Raw genomic sequence first — 21,074 nt, forward strand, 5'->3', positions numbered from 1 at the left:
AAGCACACAAAGTTATGACACTTTTGAAAGAAAAGCTGAAGCAAAGTCCAAAATTTATGAAACAAAAACCAGAGCCTATCAAATAAACGTTTCAAATAAATGAAACAAAAGTTACAATCTAGGAAGTAAAAAGACCAAAGTTAGAACCTTTGAAAGAAATATTACCTCTGACCAGTAATCTCTGTGGAAGACCTCCAAAATGCTACAGACGGAAGAAATGTAACTTCCAAATCTGCTACATATCTGAATAATAAATATCTAGATAATAGAAGAATGAGTTCTAGGAACAACGGAGGCTAAGAGTAAGAAAATTCATTGAAAGAAAGATAGCTTCTTTCTAAGAGAGGCAGAATAGGGACCAGAAAGTTGCCCGGCCTTGCTGCGCAGGACTACTTAGCTCCCGCGCAGCGTCCCTCCGGGCCACCGTGGGCACGCGGCTGTGAGCGTTGGGGCCGCGCGAGTATCCTCGCGGGCTGGCCCCTTCCTGTACAACTTTTGTTTTTCGGTTGTTTGCGTTCTTCGCTGCCCTGATCGCCATGGCAGTGTTGGGACTCCTCAGGGGTGGTGCCCAGCCCCGCACCTCTGTCCTCTTTACCGAGTCCGTTACTCTTCAGGTACCAGCCGAGAGTTTGCTTGTTCTGTTCCTGGGTTCTTCAGGATGCCATGCATGCTTTGATCTGCGCTTTATCATTTTAGCGAGAATCTGCGAAGAGATTCTCCTTTTGGGTAACTCTTCCCCTGTTTGGAGATATTTAGAACTTTCTATCTGGCCTTATGGCTTTCTACAATGTGCCCATGTATGTGGGGCCCCAGTCCGAGCGCTCTGTGACGGCGGACTTGTCTTACAGCTCTGGGAAATTCTCTTGGGTCGTTTGAGAGTTTAACGCACCGATTTTGCGTTTTTCTCCCTTAAGAGTTCCTTTTAGCGTGTTGTAGACAGCTTGGCTTGACCCCTCTTGTCTTTGTTCATTCTGTGCCATTTTCATTCTTGTTTCTGGAAGAGGACTTCAGTTTATCTTGCAGTCCCATTTTAATTTTTAACTTTCCACAATCAAACCTTTACTTGAGTGTATTTGTCCTGTTCCTTTCTCTGTTAGCTTATTGTTTATGAGTACATTATCCGTGCCTCAGGAAGCTAATGAGGATTCTCTTCAGTTTTCTTTGTTCTGATTTCTTGTTTACTCTAGTGTTACCCCCTTTTTTTTGCTAGATATTGGTTAGTTAAGCATGACATGTACTGCTCCACAGTATTAGCACATGGTCTTCTCCAGTATTGGTGATTATTACTGTCTAGGCAAGAGGACCTGGCAGAGGGCCCTGGGTTTCTGTGGGATGGGTTTGCCTCTGGTGACTGAGGAGCTTGTTACCATGGGACCTGGAACGCTGGGCCTTTCGGCCTGTGTACGGAAGCCTTCTTGGCCTGAGAGCTGTTTCAGTTTGTCTCGGTAGGGGCGCCAGAGAGCCAGCTCCCGTGTACCCAGAAGGAAGGCAGGCTAAGGCCTCACTGCTGTGTGCGCCTGGTGGCTGTTTGCTTTCCTGAGTTGGAACCTCTCAGATCCAGGAGGATATTAGTGAGGTCTCTGGCCTGCACCCACATTTTTTTTCTTGTGGGGTTACTTTATTAAAGATCATTTCAGTGGGAGAAGCATAGGTCACCTGTGCGGCTGATCACTCACCTTGAACAGAAATCCTTGTGGCCTTGGTGCTGTTGCTCCCCCTACTTGCAGAGGGGCAGGACAAGTGCTAGGTGCCCCAAGACTGCCTGTCACCTGGAGCGCTTCTGCTCTGCAGCCTGGGGGCCAGTCAGGTGTGTAGCACCAAGCATTGTGCCAGGTGTACTGTGTTCGTCCAGTGTGTGGTTTCAGAAGTCCTCAGGTCAGTGTTGCTGTGCTCTGAGCGCAGCCTTGATGTGGGTGGGCAGCTTGTCACACTTGGAAGTTGGCGATGAAGTGAGCCCCCTTTGCCTGTCTCGGCAGTGGCCCAAGGCCTACAGCATCGATCGGCATCACTTGAAATTTGTGAGAAATACACTTTTAGGTCCACCTAGACATACGGAGTCAGAGGCTGCAACTTGGTAAACTTCTAATAATCAAGTAAGCTTAGTCTTTGCAGAAAAGTTGCAAAAATAATAGTGCACTTCCCTGTTCTTTTCACTAGTCTCCCCTAACGTTGACATTCAGGCAGTGAATTATCCATACAAGAGCCAGAAGCTTGACGCTGGCACAGTGCTACTAACTGTGTTACAGACCTCATCCAAACTTCAGTTTTCCACTAACATCCTTTTTTTGTTTCAGGGCAACACAGGATCCCGTACTGCGTTTAGTTTTCATTTCTCCTGCCTGTGATATTTACATAATTCCAAAATGTTTCCCTCAGCGAGCATGGCTCATGCCTGTAACCCCAGCATTCGGGAGGCTGAGGCAGAAAGGTCCCTTCGAGTTCAAGGCCAGCCTGAACTACATGGGGAGACCCTGTCTCAAACAAACAAACAAGCAAACAACAGCACAAACCCCAAATATTGCCCTCAGCATATTTATAAATCACAAAGGGTGAAATACTGACTTCCCAGTGGAAAATTCAGCAGGTACATCCTGAAGTGAGTGAGAAAGGGTAGCATGACCAGTAGGAAGACGCAGGGGTCAAAATCCTGTGAGACCCTCTGAAGACCTGTCACTTCCCTGATGGTGCCAGAATTGCAGTGTAAGCAAGAGGAAACGCTAGACCCAAACAGGTGGTTACCAGGGCCCTGACCAGTGCCCTTCAGAAGTGCCCAGGTCTTGAAAGACAGGGAAACTCAGAACTTGCAGGCAGCAAGAGGCCCAGCTGTCGTGTGTGCCTGGGTCAAAGGGACCTCAAGTCCTGTTCTGTGGTTGGTGGTGGGGCTTGGGAGGAGTGGGGGTGCTGAGCACAGGTCCTCATGAGTCTGCAGTAATGGTTTTATTGATCCCGTGTGGTGTAGCTTAGTAATTAGACTTGGTTTTTCCTCATAATTGTCTCTACTACGTAAGTCCTTCATACTTAAATTGTACAATCAACTAAATCACATGATAAGGCAAGGCTGATTTTTTAAAAAAATGTCCAAGTAAGTCACCACTTCAGCTATTTAAATCTTGAAAAGATAAGCATTTTCTCTTATGGAAAAGACTTCTGAGAATGGGTACATATTGAGGGTCCCAGTGAAACTGTCAGATAATAGCTTTAATAAGTCCTCATAACCCTTGGTAATAAAGATCTTTATTTCCTCTTGCGCATATGATGATCATAAAGCCTGCGTGATCTGCATTGGCAGACATGTTCCTTCTGGCTGGATGGGGAGTTTTAGGGCATCTGAAAGCAAGTTCTAGAGGACTTGTGTCACAGGCTGTGCTTGTTGCTTTGTCACCAGCACCTGGCGCTCACTTAGTCCTGGTGGGAGGATGCGCCGGGAGCCCCTGCTCTGAAGAGAAATGTGGCATCTTCACCTGTTCCTCTGAGCCTTGCCTTTGACTCCGCTGCTCCAGCACAGACCACCCTGCCTGCCCCTCTGTCCTTGCCTCACAAGGGCAAGGGGACTTGGGAGAACTGGCCCTCTGCCTCCCTGCCTGGTGCGGAGCTGCGTGAACACAGGAGTCTGAGCGGAGCCTGGAACCTGTCTGTCCTCCATCCCAGTGCCTGCGTGGCCTGGAGCCTGCGGATGCTCAAGTTAAAGGTGATGGGAACACTGCTTAAACTGCAGGAAGATCATGCGCTCAAAATATCGTGAAGTCGTAGGAAATCGATTCCTGTTTTGAGTGAACAACTCTGTGTCTCTCACATCTGCACAGTAGAGAAATAACGTTTGATTGAAAGTGTGTTGGGTCATCTTTCCCCGCAGTGGAGTGGAGAGTGGTCCATTTGTTCCCCTATGGGGAGCCTCGCTTGTGGGGAGAGCTGTGCTGTATCCACATTTTACAGTTGTGAGTGGGCAGGAGATGGGCTCCTGTTGAGCAATCACATCAGGCGCTTGGGCATCCTTGGGCTGCGCTCCATCCTGACAAACGTAATAAAGATTCATGTTGTGTGTTGCCGAGAATGCAGCTGTGGCCTCTAGTTATTTTTGCTTTTTCTCTAAGCTGGAAAATAGTCAAATAACTTGAAACAAAGTCAACCGTTTTGGAAACAAAATGGATTTGGGTAAACTAGAAGTAAAGACTCTGCACGTGTGCCATTGGCATCTCCTTGTGGTCTGAACTACATTTGCTTTGAATGTAGCAGAAGCCAAGGCGTCTTAAACCGCTGGGCCATCAGGCTGCCATGGGGACAGTCTTGGCCGGCATGCGGTCCTAGCATGCAGTCCATCTGTTCAGCTTGGTCGCTCGGTGGGAACCAGCGCTGGGCCTTGGGAATGGAGTGCCTCCGCCACCAGCCTGTGTTTTGCCCCCGCAGTGCTGCCCTGCAGACCTCACGTTACGCAGTGTGGGACCTGCAGAGATCTGGGTGTCCTAAAGGTCTTGCTGTTGACACAGGCAGATTCAACTTGCACAACACACAACTAGTCACTCAGCCAGCCACAGCCTGCATGTATAGTGGGGGTCCCCAGGGCAGTGTTGCCTCAGAGCTCAGAACCTCTGTCATTAAGCAACGTGTGACTAATAGGCCTTCCAGTTTTGTTTTTTGAGATAGGGTCTCGCTGTGTAGTCCAGGCTGGCCTTGAACTCATGGTAATCCTCCTGCCTCAGTCTCCCAAGGGCTGGGATTACAGGTCTGCACCACCATGCCCAGCTGGCCTTCCACTTTTGAAGCATTTCGTGGATTTTTAAAGATTTGTAGGATTTAGATAATTTCATGTGTTTGCAAAGTGAGAGTTTAACATTTATGCATTTTGTAATGTATGTAACACATTCCTGCCACCTTGACCACCAATGGTACAGTGCTGACTGTCCCATTGACGGCTTGTGCCCGACTGTCCTGATGGCACAATTGGTCATCCAAGTACCACTGGTGGTTCAGAGCTACCGCTGGGCAGTGAAACAAACGCGTTAAAGTCCTGCTGTGAGTGTGTTAAAGATTCTAAAATTCTGATTTGTTTAAAATGCGGTCCTGCCCTGTGAGGGAGGAGGCAAGAAGCTGGACAGGGTAAAACAGATGGAAGCAAATGGATACTGCCTGGGGGTCTCTGGGAGCCTGCCCTGCCCTCCTCCCTCCTGCTGCACTGCCTCCAATGACACTTGCCCTGGAAGGACCAGTGCTGGGACAGGGCGGGCTCTGCTCAGTGTGGTGCCTGGGTTCTTCCTGGTCTTAAGGCAGCTTCAGGACTTGGAAGATGCCAGTGTCACTAAAGCTTGGTGGCTCTGAGCTGAAGCTTTCTGTAGAGGCCAGAAGGTGTTCATACACACTCATGGGGGCCCTTCCCAAGTGAACCCTCCCTGGCATCTGCCACCTCTGACAGCTGGGCACAAAGGGGTGTGGGCGGGTCCCAGCAGGTGTGACATGGACCCCTTGTGGGTCCTAGCCCAGTCCTCTATGTCCAGGCTTCACTTCTGGACCTGGGGGGCCTGGGGGAGTCTGGGTGGGGCTGCAGAGCCGTCTCCTCACTGGTGAAGGCACTGGGTGTAGGTCAGGTTTTTTTCTAGTTGATTTTGGGGAAAGTCTCCCTGGCCGTGTTAGTGACAGTCTTTCAGGAGTGTGATGAGAGTTAGTTAAATCACCTTAAGTATGGAGAGTGTGTCTGTCCTTTTTCCATTCTCTGCTTTTGGAGAAAAAGCCCCAATATCTTTTAATAGGAATTGGGTTGTGTTTGTTTTAATAATGTCAGGCTTAGAAGTTGCAGGAAAAATGCAACTAATTGTGGTGCGACCTCCCATATTCTGAAATGGGAATATTTTATCATATTTTCTTTTTTTTCATATTTTCTTTATTCTTTATACAACTCTTATTTTACTGAAGAGCTTAAGACATGAGTCCTTTGACTCTTAAGTACCGAAGTAGCCATTTTCTTAAAAAAAAAGTCATTCTCATATAACTGCAATATAGTTATTAAAATAACTTATCTTTATCTTTTTTTCTTTGAGATAGCATCTCACTAAGTGGTCCAGGCTGACCTTGAACTCAGTGCTTCTGCTTCAGCCTCCCCAGTGCTAGGGTTACAGGTGTGCACTACCCTGCGTGGCAGGAATTTAGTATTTTTGCGTATGTGTTATCCAAACAGCGGGCCTTATTTGCATTTTCCTAATTATTCCAATAAAGCCTTTTATTGCAAAAGAAAAAATTCTTTATGGAATTTGGTAGATCTCAGTTTCCCCCCATAAATATTTGCTGTGCCCTACATAATCATGACTTAGGCACCATACTCTTTATAAAACACATATTAGTAAAAGTGACTTCCTGTTGGGTTATTTTTGACAGAAGCTGCTATGAGTAGCATTTCCTTCTGCCACTGTGTCAGAGTGAGGTGGGAAAGACGGGGCTGGTGAGGTGAGCCCAGGCCATCTGACGTGCTGCTGGCTGACCCGGCCCAGGTGTGGGTTAGGTGAGGCTGGCAGGACAGGTGTCACTGGCTAGTTCAGAAGAAGGGTCCTGTGCGACCAGACGTGTTCATTGGGTGGATAAAAGTCCCTTTCCAGGGAGTCCATGCTGTTCAGGGACGGGTCCACGTGTTTATTAAAATAGTCTATAAATAGTTTGAGTTACAGAATTAAACTTTATACACCCTGAAAATGAGCTTTAAAGTTCCTTAAAGGCAGGTAAATTAATTCATGAGTCATATCTCTTTAGTCAAAATGCACCAAGATTTTCTTTAGATTTAATTTTTAAAAATTTATTTATTTATTTATTTGTCTTTTGAGACAGGGTCTCGCTATGTAGCCCAGACTGGTCTTGAACTCGCAGTGATCCTCCTGCCTCAGCCTCCTGAGTACTGGGAGTAAAGGTGTGTGCCACCACAACCGGCTTCTTTAGATTTAAAAATAACTTTTACTTGGCAGTTATCTGAGTGTGGCAGTTTCTTCTCCTATCACAATCAAATTTGTGACCAGAATTCTAGCTGACTTGGGATGCCTCGTCTCTGTCCAGCATTGGTCTGGGTCAGAGCTCTGTACTCCAGACAGCCAACAGCTGTTGGGGACAGAGCTGTGGTCTGCTGAGAACCCTCTAGACCGAGTGTCTCCCAGGGCAGTGTTCCATGTGGCTGCTGGGCAGTCCTAGGATGTTGTGAGATGTTTTACTGTTAAGGTAACTTCTCCGCAGTTAAAGCACTCTACCTAGACATTTTGGTGATTTAAACTTGTCTCCAGTCTTGGTCCATTTCTTTTGGTTCCCACAGACAACAGTCCTGGCCTTTGCATCTGTCCTTAGGTCTGATCACACATGGAAGATGAGGATCATTTTTTTTGTTTTGTTTTGGTACCGGGGATTGAACTCGGGTCCTTGCACTTGCAAGGCAGGCCACTCAACCGCTGAGCTAAATCCCCGGCCCAATGAGGATCATTTTTTTTGTTTTGTTTTGGTACCGGGGATTGAACTCGGGTCCTTGCACTTGCAAGGCAGGCCACTCAACCGCTGAGCTAAATCCCCGGCCCAATGAGGATCATTTTTTTTGTTTTGTTTTGGTACCGGGGATTGAACTCGGGTCCTTGCACTTGCAAGGCAGGCCACTCAACCGCTGAGCTAAATCCCCGGCCCAATGAGGATCATTTTTTTTGTTTTGTTTTGGTACCGGGGATTGAACTCGGGTCCTTGCACTTGCAAGGCAGGCCACTCAACCGCTGAGCTAAATCCCCGGCCCAATGAGGATCATTTTTTTTGTTTTGTTTTGGTACCGGGGATTGAACTCGGGTCCTTGCACTTGCAAGGCAGGCCACTCAACCGCTGAGCTAAATCCCCGGCCCAATGAGGATCATTTTTTAAAAATAAAATTTATTTTATCCCATTTCCCCCCTCAAGCCCCTCCCCTCCCTATGTGCAGAAACTTTGTTTTCATTTTTTCCTTCTATTTTCACTTTTTTTCTTGTCCCTTTCTCCCTCCTTCCTTGTTCTTCTCACCATTTGAACACTTTCTTCCCATTTCCCAACACCCATTATACATCTCAGTCCTTATTTCCACTTTTTGTTTCTCACTTCAGAGAAACAATGTGATATTTAAACATGTGTTTGATTTATTTCACTTAGGAGTATGATCTCAAGGTCCATCCATTTAGCTAGGAATGTTTGAAGCTCATCCTTTACGGTAGAGTAGTACTCCACTGTATAAAAAAATCACAGAAGGTGAGGATCTTGAGTAAAGCTGCCAGGAACCTGTAGCCAGAGCCAAGACCAAACACTTGGCCCACTGCGGGGGTGGGCAGTGCTCAGCGCGTGTCCTTCACCTCAGGGACCGGCAGAGGCTGGGACTGTTGCCTGCCTGGGTGTCCCCCGTCGCTTCCAGCTCTAAGCGTCGTACCTGTGTGTGTGTTGGAGAGGAAGGCGTGAAGTGTGATGGTGGCCAGTGGCTCCTGAGACCTGCCTCCGTCCTGTCACGTGCTGTCAGTGACTGTTCCAGGTGGAGCTTATTGTTGCTCCTGAGGGTTACAGATCTCCTGAAGCTTTGGCAGTGCCGGTCATCAGATGTGGTCCCTAGCTGGGGGCACCCCCTGGACGTCTGGGGTAGAACAATTGGTCCTCTGCTCAGGGAGGGACGTTTCCTCTTGTGTGCTTGGTTGTGAATTGTGATAGGTTCTCTTCCCATATGGTGTCATTTTGGTGTATTATTTTGCAGTGATATTTTATTGAGAATTAGAAATTATTTTAAGTGATTTTGGATAATTTGCAATGTTCAGAATGAGTTTTTTATAGTCTTTGTAGTACTGGAGATTGAACCCAGGGATTCTCTACCACCGAGCTATATCCTCAGCCCTTTTAAACAATGTTTTATTTTAAGGCGGAGACTCGCTAAGTTGCCCTTGAACTTGGGATCTCCCTGTCTCAGTAGCTGGAATGACAGTTCTTTAGCAGCAAAACTAACACGAGGTCTGTGAGCGTGCAGCTTTCTCCTGGCTGGGTGTGAGCAGGGCCTCCACTGTGCCCTCACCGCACGTCTCTGGGGTCTTCCCTTCTGGCTGTGAGGAGCAGAGGCTCACATGCGGTAGCAGTCGGGGAGAGGCCGCCTGACAACACTCGGTGCTCTCCACTGCCCTGGTGCAGAGCTCGCGAGAGTAACTTGGAGTGTTTAGAGGTGAGCTTTACTTTAGGCGCATTTTTGTCGAACTTTGGGTCTAAACTTAGACCAATTTAGTGGGTTATGGCCAGCATTAAAAGAAAAAAGAATGTTCATCGTGGTAGTTAGAGGGTGTGTATTGATTCCTGGAGCTTTTTTTTTCCGGTACCAGGATCAAACTCAGGATCTTGTGCTTGCCAGGCAGGCATGGTGCCGCTGAGCTCCATCCCCGGCCCTGCTCCTGGAACTTTTGATGCTGTGGTATAAATGAACATAAGTGCTTCTTACTGCAGGTCCCAGTCTACAGTGGGTGGAGACCCTTTGATTTGTGTGTCTGTTGGAGACTGTTGCACGTAGAGTTTGTACTGGTCTTGGGTAGCTTAGGTGTAGTCTGCAGTGTTTTGATTTGTTTATTTATTTATGGTACCAGGGATCAAACTTGGGACCTTGAGCTTTTGAGGCAGGTGGCAGAACACTGTGCTAAATCCCCGGCCCAGTATACAGTGTTCTAAAAGACCATCCTCTTAAACCACTGATTTGGATCTCTGCTAGTTTAAAGATCTAGTCTCAGGTTGAAGTTATTCATAATGTGAGATCTGACCAGTTATCTTGCAGCAGATAACCAGCCCACCGAGGAACCGGGGCGCAAACCCCAGCTCAGCAGCATCTGTAAGAGTGGGGGCTGGGCTGGGGTCTGTCCGATGTGGACAGAGTGCCCCCAGGACGAGGGCACAGGGCTCCCAGAAGAGGTCACCTTGCCTCAGTGTGCGGTGGGGCTGGGAAGTGCTGTACTGCATGCCCAGGAGGGTGGTCTTGGTTGGGCTCACCCCTGTGGCCCTGATGCCCTGAGGGCAAGTATTTTCCCTGTGTGGCATGTGGGCATTCTCATGGACTGGGCAGCTCACTGGCACAGACAGCAGGGCATGGCTGGGCTCCAGTAAGACTTTAGTGGGGGGCACTGAAATTTGTTTCATGTCATTTTTACATCATGAAGTATTGTTCTTTTGATTATTTTCCAAATATTTTAAAATGTAAAACCCATCCTTGGCTCATGGGCTACATGGACATGAGCTGGATTCAGCCTGTGGACCCTGCCTGCCCGTGGGGCCCAGGTCCCTTCTGGAGAGGAAGGGTAGAGGGGGTCCTGATCGGGCAGGCCGTGAGAGGCGAGTGGGCGAGACGCTGAGTGGAGCCAGGCCGTGCACACACAAGAGCACCCAGGGTGTCACTGACGGCGGGCTGGGGGACATCCGGGCTCATCATTGTGCTGCGTCACGGAGGGTCCTGTGCCGAGAGCCCTTCAAGCCGGTGCCTGAGATGGGATGGTCATGGGGTAAAGGTATGAGCGGACAGCAGGGGCCTCAGAAAGGAGTCAGCGCCAGGGGCACCCTTCGCATTGGTGACAGTTGCTGCTAAAGGCGAGTAGAGTGGGAGAGGTTGCACAGGCCCGTGGCTGCTTTCCCAAGGAGCTAGGAGGTTGGCAGCCCCCCAAGTAGGACTCATGGGGGGTGGTAGTGATCTGAGTGGCAGCAGCCTGGTGTGGTGGGGATGCTGAACTAAAGGCACTGGCGAGAGGGGAAGCAGGAAACAGTGTCGCTCCGGAGCCGTGCCACACGCCTGCCAGCGCTGTGCTTGACAAGTGTGGCTGCAGAACCCCGGATTGGCCTGGAGACCTTCACAAGGCTCTGCGAGGTTGAGACCGTTTTCTCAGTGACACCCTTCTCCGTGTCACCCTTTGCGTGCATGACCATGCACACTTGGTGGTGGGTAACATTGCTGGTGCCCGAGCAAGAAGCAAAACAGAGGCCCCAAACTCTGGTGGTTGTTGTGTTCTCCACTGTGTGCAGTAAAACATCAAGTGCTGCTTCCACCCAAGGGTGGCTCGAGTCCTCTGGTCCTCTGGCAAGTACTAGGGCACAGCTGGTTCCAGGGTGGTTGGCAGGTCCAGGACAAGACTTCTGCAGTTGCTGGCCGAACGAGTGCTTGTTTCATGGACCACCGGGAAAGAAAATCAGCACACTGAGATTTCTTACAAAACGAACAAAGCCTTCAGTGAAAAGCACCGGCTGTGTTCGCTACCAGTCATAAAATCTGAGCTGTTGTGCAGCTTGCTGTGGACAGCACCTCGCCCAGGTCGGACGTGGTGAGGGCTTAGAAGGCTGATAGGAGGAGAGCTCTGTGAGGAGCGCCTGCCTGTCCCCATATGTCGGTGCGAACAGAGCCCATTGCCCCAGCCTTCCTAATGCGAGGACCCGTGGACTCTCTGCGGGGATGGGAAGACCCAGTGACGGTCCCTCGTGGGGCAGGGAGCCTTCAATTAGCTGTCTGCCTCACTGTGTTCCTCCACGGACGACAGCTGGGTCTGCTGTGGACAAAACTAAGTTTGATGCTCAGTTAACGTAGCTTTTCTTCTATCCCTGTTCCAGTGTCCTTGTGATTTATCTTAGGGGTACCCAAAATATTTGAGAAATAGCAAAGTTAGAAATATATTTGCAGCTGCATATTTTAGTTGATGATTATTCATTGCTGACAGCTGGCGAGCAGCTGGTATTTTTCAGTGTTAACAGAGTGGTTTTGTTTTTCAGTTACATTTTGATTAGTAACTAACTGTGCCCATTAATTGGGCACTAAGTGGTGCCCCAGGATTGCCCTCCCTGGGCTTCCCAGGGTCTGCCGATGCTGCACCCTGTCTCGCTCGGTGTGCAGCCTGAGTGGAGCGCCCTCCCGCCAGCTTCATCCTCGTCGCAGGCTGACTCGGCCTCTGCCCAGAGAGGTCCGAAGGCAGCAAGGAAGATGCTGGGCAGGAGAGGGGAGCTGCTGGTGGGCAGTTGCTGGTGGGCAGGTAGACAGGCACCTGGCGTCAGGGACTGAGCTGGTGGTGCCCGGTGAGCTTGGGGCCAAGTGGGAGGATCAAGTGGGTGAACAAGGAGGAGGGCTCCAGGGGGCTGCTGGCCAGAGCCCAGCCAGGGCAGAGGGCCCAGCACCGGCCAGTGCCTTCAGAGGGCTCTGAGCACGGAGGGACATGGTCTGGGCCAGGTCGACTGTGATCACTGAACAGCCTGCCAGGGAGGCAGAAGATCCCTTTGTGGCTGGCAGAAAGGGGCGGGAGATGAGGCTGGGGACGAGGAACCCACCAGGATGGGTGCTGTTGCCAGCTGGGATGAGAAGAGAGCAGGAGGCAGAGTTGAGCCTCGAGCTAAGCCCCCAGGGCAGTGTGCCGGACCACCTGCCTTCTTGAGGTCTCAGCTGGGGCCCAGTTTGTAGTATTAGCCACAGACACACAGCTGGCTCCCAGGTGGAGAGGGCCCAGCTCAGAGCCCTGAGCAGCCCCAGCAAGGAGGCAATGTGAAACCAGCAGGCAGCAGCAAGTGGAGGACCCTGCGGAGGGAGCAGAGCACCTGGCCAGGCTGCTCAGGGGAGCTGGGGGCCTGGGGGTGGGGACAGGAGCCAGCAGGAGCTCTGGCCTGAGGAGGAGCAGTGGGAGACAGGTGGAGGTGTGGAGGCTGAGGAAGTAGGGCTCAGATGCCTGCAGCCCAGAGCAGTTGGCAGCGCAGGGCAGGGAGGACAGGAGGGGCCTGGCTTCGAAGTGGCCCTGTTCCCCACATCCCTTTGTGTACCCTTGGCTGAGCAGGGACCTGAGGCTGGTCAAAGGCTCTCCAGTGTCCACTACAATATGGCAAGTAAATGGCAGGTGCTGGCAGATCCGGACAGCTGAGAAGATGGAGCACAAGCGAAGGGAGCCCGGCTCTCCTCCCAGTGGCCACCTTTAGCTGGAGGCCTCGTGGGTGGCAGATCCGTGACAGCCCGGGCCTGCGAGGGGAAAGGGTTGGTGTCGTGTTATATAGACCGCTGCCCGGGCGCTTTCCTCTTGGTCCTCCCTGTTGGCGGTTGTCCAGACCTTGCCGTCTTGGCTCCTGTCATTTAAGTTGTTCTGGGTCATGCGAATGGAGCTGAGCACTGGTTGTGCCATCCCTGCTGTGGAGCGTTTCTGTGTCACACCGCTTTGTGGACTCTCTTCTGTGTGCGCTCTGGGAGTGCAGGTTCTAAATAGTTATTGCAGCAGGAGGCTTTATTGCACATTCATCTTAGTCCAGCTGTTTTATTATATTAAGACTGGACTATCCCCAAGACTTCTGAGAAATGGCAACTTTCTTGTGCCAAAATGGCAACCATGTGCAGTGCCTGTTCCAATGTTTGGGCTTACTGCCCCAGTTTTTCTATTGAAACCTTCACTGTTAGCAGAATTTTAAATGACTCTTTATCCTGGCAACAGAATCATTTTGAATAAACAACTTGGATAATGGTAGTGTCCTCATTTGGAAGAGGTTAGGATCCAGGATTTTATGGTGAGTTCAGATTTTTTTCTAAAGCCATTTGCAGAGCTTTTAGAAACCAGGGAGGATCTTGAATTGGACCTTTAAAGACTGTTTCCCCTGGCCCTGCTGAGAGCAGGTATTACTGTGGCAGCTGTGGCCTGGGGGCCATCTGTTGCTTTAGACCTGCTGGCTGGTTGTTGTCCTTTCTTGCAAGGAAGTTGGAGGTGGGCACGAGGATCCTGGGCTCCTTGCTTCCAGCTCAGCTCCTGGGCCTATGTTCGCTCCTCAGTCCCCTCATCCTCGTCTTGGAACCGGGGAGCAAGATCTCTGAGGAGCTCCGGGGCCCAGCACCCGTGTGGCGCCAGGGCAGGCTAGGAAGGAGTGGCTGATGGCTGGGCCTGCTTAGGGCTCTTCACTGAGCGCAGGGGTGAGGGGATGGATGGGTACTGAGAGTTCTGGAATCTGTGCAGCCTCTAAAACTTTGCACAGTTAGCCTGTCTTCCTGGAGAAGGGTCTGTATGGTTTTTCTTTTTTAAAATTATTAGGTTTGAAAGCAACTGTGACTCTAAACTGTTTTAAATCTACCAAGGCAGAATTCGGTTGGGCGGTGTTATCAAATGGAGGACGGTATGGCACCCAGGGCCTTCATACTCAGCCATACCCCCCCTTTTATTTACCGTATTTAAATTTAGAGATGCGGTCTTGCCAAGTTGCTTTGGCTGGACTTAAACTTGTGCTTCTCCTGCTTCAGCTTCCCTGCACCACTGTGCTTTGGCTTGTCTGATTATTTTTTTTGCTTTTGTCTCATTATGTGCTTCAGGCTGGCGTTGAACTCACTATGTAGCCCAAGGTTGCCTCTAACTCCTGGCAGTCCACCTGCCTCAGCCTCCCAAATTGCTGGGATTACAGGCGTGCACCACTATACCTGGCTTTATCTGATCATTTTTAAGAAATGTATTTTTGAAAAGGTGATAATAACTGATATAGTGCACGATACTACAAAAGAGTGAAAAGTGGAAAATCATTTCCTTTTCGACCCATGTCCTGTCCCGTGACCACCTCATATTTCATCTGGAAATGGTTTCTGCAGATCCAGCCGTCTCCTTTTAGAGAGTGGGTGACTGGGCTTGTGGCCTACTCTGCTCTGCTTACCTCCGTTCTTTGGCTGAAAGAACACTGCCTTAGTTGTTCTGTTTGCTTCTTTAATGTAGGTGTTGGCACAAATGCACGAGTTGTGTGTGTGGGGAGCACAGATATCTGCTCCCTGCTTCCCTGAGAGGTGGTGGCAGTACCCACCCACCCACCCCTGTGTGGGGCTGCATCTGAGCTCTGACAGCCAGACGCCCCACATGGCCTTTGCCAAGCTGACAGAAATGGCATCTTGTTCAGATTTGCATTATACCAGTTACACAGCAGATTGAAAATCTCTTCATATTTTGACCTTTTGTTTTCTTTGGTTTCTTAATTCACTCTGGTTTCTTAAGTTCATTTTTGAGTAGGTTTATGTTTACCTTCTGTTGCTGTGAGAGGAATTAGCTATCTGGCCTGTGTGTAACAAGAACTGTTTTTTGTCCAAGAAGCCCTGGCTTTTTTGTGACTGTGTGGGGGCATCTGAGCTCTGACAGCCAGACGCCCCACATGGCCTTTGCCAAGCTGACAGAAATGGCATCTTGTTCAGATTTGCATTATACCAGTTACACAGCAGATTGAAAATCTCTTCATATTTTGACCTTTTGTTTTCTTTGGTTTCTTAATTCACTCTGGTTTCTTAAGTTCATTTTTGAGTAGGTTTATGTTTACCTTCTGTTGCTGTGAGAGGAATTAGCTATCTGGCCTGTGTGTAACAAGAACTGTTTTTTGTCCAAGAAGCCCTGGCTTTTTTGTGGCAGCATAGTATTTCAGGACCACAGAACACTGGTGCGCACAGCACATCCGGTTCCTTCTGGGCTCCCACCTCCTTCCGCTCCCTCTTCCTTCCCCTTTGGAGATGCTTCCTCTCCTTTCCCTCCTCTCTTCCACCCCTCATTCCCCTTCTCATCTGAAAAGATCCCCTGCCTCCCATATCTGTCCTGTATTCTGCTCCTTCTTTATGCTTTTGGTTTCTCATATAGGAGAAACTATGAAATATTTCGGCCTGTGAGTCTGATTTATCCTGCTGAACTCTGTGGTCTCCAGGTATACCCATTTCCTGCCTGTGGATGGCTTATGCTATCCTTCTTTATGGCAGAGTAGTGCTCCATCGTGTATAAATACCACAGTTTCTGTAACCATCCATCTTTTGGGGGACGTACAGGCTGCTTCCAAGATTTGGCTGCTGTGAATTGTGCTGCTATAAACATGATATGCATGTTTCGTTGTAATATGATGTCTTTTAACTCTTTTGGGAGATAACCTAGAGGGAGAATAATTAAATCAATTGGAATCTCTAGTTTAGTTTTCCATACCAGTTTCCAGTGTTTACATTCTCCCCGCAAATGTAGAAGGGCTCCTTTTCCCCTGCAGCCTCTCTGTTATTTGTTATTATCTGATTTCTGGAGGATGGCCGTTCTTTCTGGAGTAAGATAAAATTTCATTGTTGTTTTAATTTGCATTTCTTGAATGGCCAGTGGTGCTGAACATTTTTTCATGTATTTATTATTAGCTGTTTTTACTTCTAAGAAGTGTCTATTCATTTCAGTAGCCATTTTTTGATTGGGTCTTTTATTTTTTTGGGGGGGTCTAACTTTCTGAGTTCTTTTTATATATTCTAGGTGCTAGTCCTCTGTCCGAGGAATAGTTGACAAAAAGTCTTCCCCATTCTGTCAGTTGTCTCTTCCCTTGTTGTCTGTTTCCTTGGCTGTGCAGAGGCTTTTAAAGTACTATTTCTTGTGCATTGGGGTTCTGTTCAGAAAGTCCTGGCCTATGCTTTGTTCCAGAGTTTTACTTATTTTATCTTACAGTAGGTTGTGTTTCTGTTTTAACATTTAGATCTTTGATCCATTTTGATTTTAGTTTAGGGCATGGTGAGAGGTATGGGCCTAGACTCAAACTTCTGCATGCAGATAGCCAGTTTTCCCAGCACCATTTACTAAAGAGTCTTCTTTGCTCCAGTGTGTGTTTTGGCCCCTTTGTCAAAGATCGAACAGCTGAATGTGCCTGGGGTTGTTTCTGCTTTTACTATTCTGTTCCATTGATCCACATGTCTGTTGTGAATTCAGGTCAATACTGCAGCCCCCCGCTGTTTACTTTGGCGACGCTTGTCTCTGATCTCCGGATCTGCCTTTTCATGTTGTGAAGAACACCTGGAATGATAGCATCGGAATCCCTGTACATGGGCAATAAAAAATACAGTGAATGTTTAAATTAGACACATTGCCGAGAAGGATGGAATAAGTATGCTGGAAGCGAGGGGTAATATTTTGAGGGGCATTACTGGTAGGGTGTCTTTTACTGTAATAAAATTTTTAATTTAAACATTCACCATATTTTTTACCATCCTTCACTGATGAAGTGTTTACAATGATTTCTTCCAAATAAAAACATTGTAGTGGGTCCTTGTCTACCTTATTGACTGGATCTGGCACCATGTAACTTTTCACTGTCCACCGCAGTCAGAATGACCCTGAGGGGTAAATGTTTGAATGGATTCAGGACATCGGGACGGCCATAACAGCACACGTAAAGACAGGAAAGAGGACTCCAGAGCTGCTGCAGAGAGTGGCAAGGACACTGGGATGAGGGTGTGTGAAACAAGGGGAATATTTTGAGGAGGATTTAATGGCATTGTGTTTTTTACTGTAATGAATTTTAAAGAGTTTAAACCTTTTACCATATTCTTTGATCATACCTTGTAAATATTCATTTATGCACAAAACGTTCTCAGAAGGGACTTCCAACACTACTGCTCAATGTGATGGCTGGAAATTGTTAAAATTGGTTTTGTATATCTACTTTCTGCCCCCTTTTAAGCAGTTTAATCTATGTGTACCATAGCCTTTACAGTGTTCATTCTATGTGTGAATATACAATGCTCACCACCAGGCGATCTTTGTGTGTGTCTTCCAGTGATTTTGCTTGCTTAAAGTTCTGTCCTTGTTTCTTCTCTCCCTTCTTCTCTTCCTTCCTTTCCTTTCTTTCTCTCCCTCATCCCTTCGTTGCTGCAGGTTGAGTTTAGGGCCTCATATCTGTTACATGAGTCCTCTACCACTGATGCCCAGGTGAGGTTTCTTCAGTTTGTTTTTAGTATCCCACTTCATTGGTTTGGCTTTTGCCTTCAGATTCTCCTATTATATATGTGTTGAATCTTCTTTGCCTATCTGTGCTTTTTCTTTTTCTTGGTTTTTCAAGACAGGGTCTTGCTGTGTAGTTTAGGCTGGCCTTGAACTCATTCTGTAGCCCAGGCTGGCCTCGAACTCCTGGCAATCCTCCTGCCTCAGCCTGCTGAGTGCTAGGATTATAGGCGTGCGCCACCGCACCCAGCTGTGCTACTTTTCCTTGAACTCTTTTCATCTTTTTCACTTCTTATGTTCTTAAATTTTTCTTTATTTGCTCATTTTGTTTTTTGTTTAGAAATGATTGTGGGGTTTTCCCCCCATGGTTCTAATTTAGATTTTCTGAAATTCATATCTGTGTTCTAATAGACTATAGTTTGAAGAATGTGCTCTTACTTTATTTTGGAAAATTAGATCTCTCAAGGCCTAATCAAAGTATTGCAATAGCTAAGAAGAAAGTCACAGAGGTTCTACTTGGGGATATTCTGAACGTGGATGAGTGTCACTGTTGCAGACCAGTGGAGCCCTGTGGCTGGGACGCTGGCTCTCTGAGGTGTGGCTGTCCCAGCAGGACTGAGACCCCCCTTGGGGAGCAGGTACTGACGGGGCATTTGCTATCCACACTTGGGGCCCACTGGACACTGTCAGCGTGGGGGTGAGGTTTCTGAGCCCTTTTCAGGAAGAGAGCTTTATTTCTTGTGCATGTGTGGTGCTGGGGGTCGATCCTGGGGCATTACATATGCTAGCTACATGCTGTACCACTGAGCCACACTTTGGGCTGGGAAGGTGACCTTGGAGGTGGTCTGCAGGGTGGAATGGAACTGGGGAGCCGTCAGCTGGGGGCTTGTACAGGTCCTTCAGGAGCACTGCCTTTGGTGTTTGAGGGCAAGAGGAGCCCTGTGCTGAAACACTCTTCAGGAACACGTGCGTGTCAGCTGTTCTTGTCACCTCACACACACTCTTTATTCATCCCCCCCACTTGGCTTTTACAGGTGACAGCCACCCAGGTGCCCTGTGAATTGGATTTGTGCCCCTTGACTGGCCCCTCTTCTCACATTCTGGATGATGTCAGAGCAGGACCTGGCGGATGTGGTTCAGATCGCAGTGGAAGACCTGAGTCCTGATCATCCAGGTACAGAGCTGAGGGACAGTAGGTGAAATGTTATTTCTTACTCCTTCAAAGCCAGAGCTACTCCAGTAGCTTGCTTTCCTTCCAGTTAAGCAGAAGTAGCCAAGTGTGGTGGTGCTGTAGGAGGCTGCGTGGATCGTGAGTTAGAGGCCAGCCTGGAACATAGTGAGACCCTCTTACAAGGAGACAAACATGCATAGGATTAAGCAGAAGTAATGATGCACGTGCTGTGTAACAGTTCAAATCATGGAGTATGAACAGAGTTAAGGAAAACCTGCCTGTGTCAGCACCGTCTGAGGTCTGCCCAGACAGGAAGCTTGGGACACCCTGTAAATGTGGTGTACCACGTGCGTCTCATCCGCAGTGGGTCTAAGGTTCAGATTTTTCCCTTATTGAAAATATGAACCTTGTAAAGTTTCAGTGTGTCACCGCACTCCTGTGGACAGCCCAGGACAGGCCAGTGTGGCTCCAGTAGGCAGGCAAGGGTGGGGCCCTTCATGCTCAGCTCTGTCCCTGCGGGACCGGGCCAGTGAGATGACGGCGTCTTCAGCCTCCTAGTGCCTGAGCCCAGCTGCTGGAGGTTCGTGTGAGAGGATCTGGAGGGCTGGCCTGAGTCACGGTAGCTCCTGTGTCCCCGCAGAGGACACCCTCACTGCCCTGCAGGAGGAAGGTGCGGTCCAAGGAAGTGGTTATCGTAAAGAGCTGCGTGCCTCTTGCGCAGTACGCCACACGATTCTCCCGGACATTTCTGCGTTGTATTTTCTTTCCTAGTAGGTCACAAATGGTCTTGGACAAGTATTGACATTATTTTCTAATGCTTCTCGGTATATAATACAGAGGTTGGATTGATTCAGCACTTTTATGTTTTATTAGTTTTCTATTGCTCAAGTGATCAAAAAGTTAAAAAAAAAAACAGTCAACAAGGAATAAGAAACTTCTATAATCCTAGCAACATAGCTGCATATGTGTCCTTCCAGATTTTTCTTGTTTCCAATTAAAACAAAGACGGATTTTGCGTGCTGTGTGTTGTACTTTCCTGTCTGGAGCTAAGTGAGATTCAGGCCTCTTTCTAGTCAGTGAGCAGTCGGGGGTTGGCTTGCTCTGTGCCCGGGGACTGTGAGTTACTTCCTGTTTGTGCACATTCGGTCTTCCTGTCTTTTCCTACCAGAAGTGCCCCAGTGAACATGCTCGTGTGTGTGGCTGTATATATACATACTGCCCGTAATATACATACTGCCCGTGAGCATGTGTAGAACATGTACCCTTGCTTGCACGCTGACACGCTTTCCTGTTAAAAGTGGTTGTGGTCCCTAATGGAGAAGGCTGCCCAGGGCTTGCTAAGGGGGTGCAGAGGAAGCTGCTGAGCAGAGGCCCCATCCTTGCCTCCAGGAGCCACTCGGTGTGAACGTAGTGTTGGGCATTTCACGTGAGAAGATGAGAAGAAACACTGATACTGTTGTGAAATGGAAAAATATTCATAGTGTGAAGTTTTAAAAACCGTTGACTGTAAGATACCATCTGTGTTGGAAATGTAAATTTTTAAAGACTGACTAGGCCGGGGAGGGCGGCAGTGCCACGGACGAGTGGAAGCGGGGATTGTGATGAGCGGCTGTTGATGGTTTTGGGGTTTTGAGCCTGGTTCTCATTAGCAGTGTTTGTAGTCGAGTTTGGACAGCAGGAAGGAAGTGGGTGGCAGGCCTGGCACCATGGGCAGGCTGCAGGGGCAGCCCTCACCAGTGTACCGTGGGTTGGGCTCTGCACCGCAGCCTGTGCAGGTGGAGCCGGTTTGGGTTTCTCACCCCGAACCAGTGTGATATGCAGAGGGCACTGGAGTCTCAGGGACTTGATTTTAAAGTGGGGAGAAGCCAGGTGTGGGGGCGCATGTGTGTAATCCCAGCACTTGGGAGGCCGAGGCAGGAGGATCATTGTGCATTCATGGCCACCCTGGGCTGAAAAACCAAAAATAGATAAATAATTACATAAAGTCGGGGCAAGAAGAAGAGCATTAAACGGGGAACCTAGAGTTTGGTGTCGTGGTAGACCTGCTGGCACATTAGGAAAATAGCTGGCATCTCATTTTTTTAGGGATTAACGAGGGACTGTACTTTTTGCCTGACAGTGAATTTTAATTTTAAAGTTAATGTAAACTGTGAATGAGGCCATGTCATTTCTCACTTAACCTTGAGGTGATTATGTTTGCTGTCTTTTTTTTTTTTTTTTTTTTTTTTTTC

General features: G+C 48.5%; 1 protein-coding gene across 11 annotated transcripts in view; it reads left to right on the forward strand.

The window, feature by feature from the left end:
• Positions 1 to 373: 373 nt before the first annotated feature.
• The window catches only part of Banp (BTG3 associated nuclear protein), a 79,753-nt gene continuing 59,052 nt past the window's right edge, over positions 374 to 21,074 (forward strand). For 3 of the 11 annotated variants that reach the window (XM_010627520.3, XM_010627521.3, XM_010627522.3), the window contains exons 1-2: positions 2,442 to 3,688; positions 18,707 to 18,846. In XM_010627520.3, the coding sequence (XP_010625822.1) occupies positions 18,777 to 18,846 (70 nt within the window). In that variant the 5' untranslated portion in view covers positions 2,442 to 3,688; positions 18,707 to 18,776. The other 8 variants (XM_033758036.1, XM_010627517.2, XM_010627514.1 and 5 more) reach the window with 8 other exon arrangements.

Source organism: Fukomys damarensis, unplaced genomic scaffold, assembly GCF_012274545.1.
Source record: "Fukomys damarensis isolate Sample0158 unplaced genomic scaffold, DMR_v1.0_HiC HiC_scaffold_32, whole genome shotgun sequence".
In the NCBI taxonomy this organism is placed as follows: domain Eukaryota; kingdom Metazoa; phylum Chordata; class Mammalia; order Rodentia; family Bathyergidae; genus Fukomys; species Fukomys damarensis.